The sequence below is a fragment of the Notolepis coatsorum genome, assembly GCF_963971535.1.
Source record: "Notolepis coatsorum genome assembly, chromosome: 2".
Lineage (NCBI taxonomy): Eukaryota > Metazoa > Chordata > Actinopteri > Aulopiformes > Paralepididae > Notolepis > Notolepis coatsorum.
The window spans coordinates 223,015,030-223,017,529 of record NC_140166.1 but is presented as its reverse complement, the minus strand read 5'-3'; the positions used below and the strand labels follow the sequence as shown (position 1 = coordinate 223,017,529).

The 2,500-nt window shown below is 49.4% G+C and overlaps 1 protein-coding gene across 1 annotated transcript in view; it reads left to right on the top strand.

The window, feature by feature from the left end:
- sptbn5 (spectrin, beta, non-erythrocytic 5) overlaps nt 1-2,500 on the top strand; it is a gene marked incomplete at both ends in the record, with an annotated part of 191,394 nt that overhangs the window by 88,004 nt on the left and 100,890 nt on the right. Inside the window, 2 exons of the mRNA XM_084308563.1 lie at nt 33-123; nt 1,956-2,072. Of these exons, the coding sequence (XP_084164689.1) occupies nt 33-123; nt 1,956-2,072 (208 nt within the window). The remainder of the gene's footprint in view (nt 1-32; nt 124-1,955; nt 2,073-2,500) is intronic.

Here is a 2,500-nt window from a genome sequence, read left to right as displayed (position 1 = left end):
AACGGACTAAAGTGTAATGGATGTAACACTAGGTGTGGTCACCTGAGTGCAGAGTGGCAGGATCTGGAGGAGGTCTGTGAGAAGAGAGCGGCTCACCTCTGCAGAGCCGTCACCAGAGAACAGGTACGTAGTGCTGTAGCACTGTTTAACCACCGTGTGGTGCTGTTCTCCTTTAACCCCTGTGTGGTGTTCTACTTTAACCCCTGGTGTGGTGTTCTCCTTTAACCCTGGTGTGGTGTTCTCCTTTAACCCCTGGTGTGGTGTTCTCCTTTAACCCTGGTGTGGTGTTCTCCTTTAACCCTGGTGTGGTGTTCTCCTCTAACCCCTGGTGTGGTGTTCTCCTTTAACCCTGGTGTGGTGTTCTCCTTTAACCCTGGTGTGGTGTTCTCCTTTAACCCCTGGTGTGGTGTTCTCCTTTAACCCTGGTGTGGTGTTCTCCTCTAACCCCTGGTGTGGTGTTCTCCTTTAACCCTGGTGTGGTGTTCTCCTTTAACCCTGGTGTGGTGTTCTCCTTTAACCCCTGGTGTGGTGTTCTACTTTAACCCTGGTGTGGTGTTCTCCTTTAACCCCTGTGTGGTGTTCTCCTTTAACCCTGGTGTGGTGTTCTCCTTCAACCCTGGTGTGGTGTTCTCCTTTAACCCCTGTGTGGTGTTCTCCTTTAACCCTGGTGTGGTGTTCTCCTTTAACCCTTGTGTGGTGTTCTCCTTTAACCCTGGTGTGGTGTTCTCCTTTAACCCTGGTGTGGTGTTCTCCTTTAACCCTGGTGTGGTGTTCTCCTTTAACCCCTGTGTGGTGTTCTACTTTAACCCTGGTGTGGTGTTCTCCTTTAACCCTGGTGTGGTGTTCTCCTGTAACCCTTGTGTGGTGTTCTCCTTTAACCCTGGTGTGGTGTTCTCCTTTAACCCCTGTGTGGTGTTCTACTTTAACCCCTGTGTGGTGTTCTCCTTTAACCCTGGTGTGGTGTTCTCCTTTAACCCCTGGTGTGGTGTTCTCCTTTAACCCTGGTGTGGTGTTCTCCTTTAACCCCTGGTGTGGTGTTCTCCTTTAACCCTGGTGTGGTGTTCTCCTTTAACCCTTGTGTGGTGTTCTCCTTTAACCATTGTGTGGTGTTCTCCTTTAACCCTGGTGTGGTGTTCTCCTTTAACCCTGGTGTGGTGTTCTCCTTTAACCCTGGTGTGGTGTTCTCCTTTAACCCTTGTGTGGTGTTCTCCTTTAACCCTGGTGTGGTGTTCTCCTTTAACCCTGGTGTGGTGTTCTCCTTTAACCCTGGTGTGGTGTTCTCCTTTAACCCTGGTGTGGTGTTCTCCTTTAACCCTTGTGTGGTGTTCTCCTTTAACCCTGGTGTGGTGTTCTCCTTTAACCCTGGTGTGGTGTTCTCCTTTAACCCTGGTGTGGTGTTCTCCTTTAACCCTGGTGTGGTGTTCTCCTTTAACCATTGCATGGTGTTCTCCTTAGGCATTGAGGCACAGGGAGCACTCAATGAACATGTGTTCTTTTAAATGTTCTTCACAGAACAAGGCCAATGAGTCTCAGGTTGAAAAATTGAAATGTATCATTTCTCCTTTAGTAAACATTGAATACGGGCCCTACAGACCAGAACACCACACAGACCAGAACACAGACCAGAACACAGACCAGAACACAGACCAGAACACCACACAGACCAGAACACCACACAGACCAGAACACCACACAGACCAGAACACAGACCAGAACACCACACAGACCAGAACACAGACCAGAACACCACACAGACCAGAACACCACACAGACCAGAACACAGACCAGAACATCACACAGACCAGAACACAGACCAGAACACCACACAGAACACCACACAGACCAGAACACCACACAGACCAGAACACCACACAGACCAGAACACCACACAGACCAGAACACCACACAGGGGTTAATATGGCTCTTTGGCTCACCGTCTCCCTGGTTCTGTGTAGATCCTGTTCGACTGTGCAGAGCTGGAGTCCAGACTGTCAGAGATTCTGCTGCTGCTTAATACTGAGGAGTACGGCAAGAACCACCTGGCGACCCAGAGTCTCATCACACAGCACCAGGTAGGTTCAAATCCCAGTCTCATCACAGAGCAGGTAGGTTCAAATCCCAGTCTCATCACAGAGCAGGTAGGTTCAAATCCCAGAGTCTCATCAAACACCAGGTAGGTTCAAATCCCAGTCTCATCAAACACCAGGTAGGTTCAAATCCCAGAGTCTCATCACAGAGCAGGTAGGTTCAAATCCCAGAGTCTCGTCAAACAGCAGGTAGGTTCAAATCCCAGAGTCTCGTCAAACACCAGGTAGGTTCAAATCCCAGAGTCTCGTCAAACAGCAGGTAGGTTCAAATCCCAGAGTCTTGTCAAACAGCAGGTAGGTTCAAATCCCAGAGTCTCGTCAAACACCAGGGCCCTCATTCATCAATTTGTGCGTAGAACATGTTCTATTTCCACACGTAAGCACGGAATGTAGAACTAGTGTACGCACAGGGA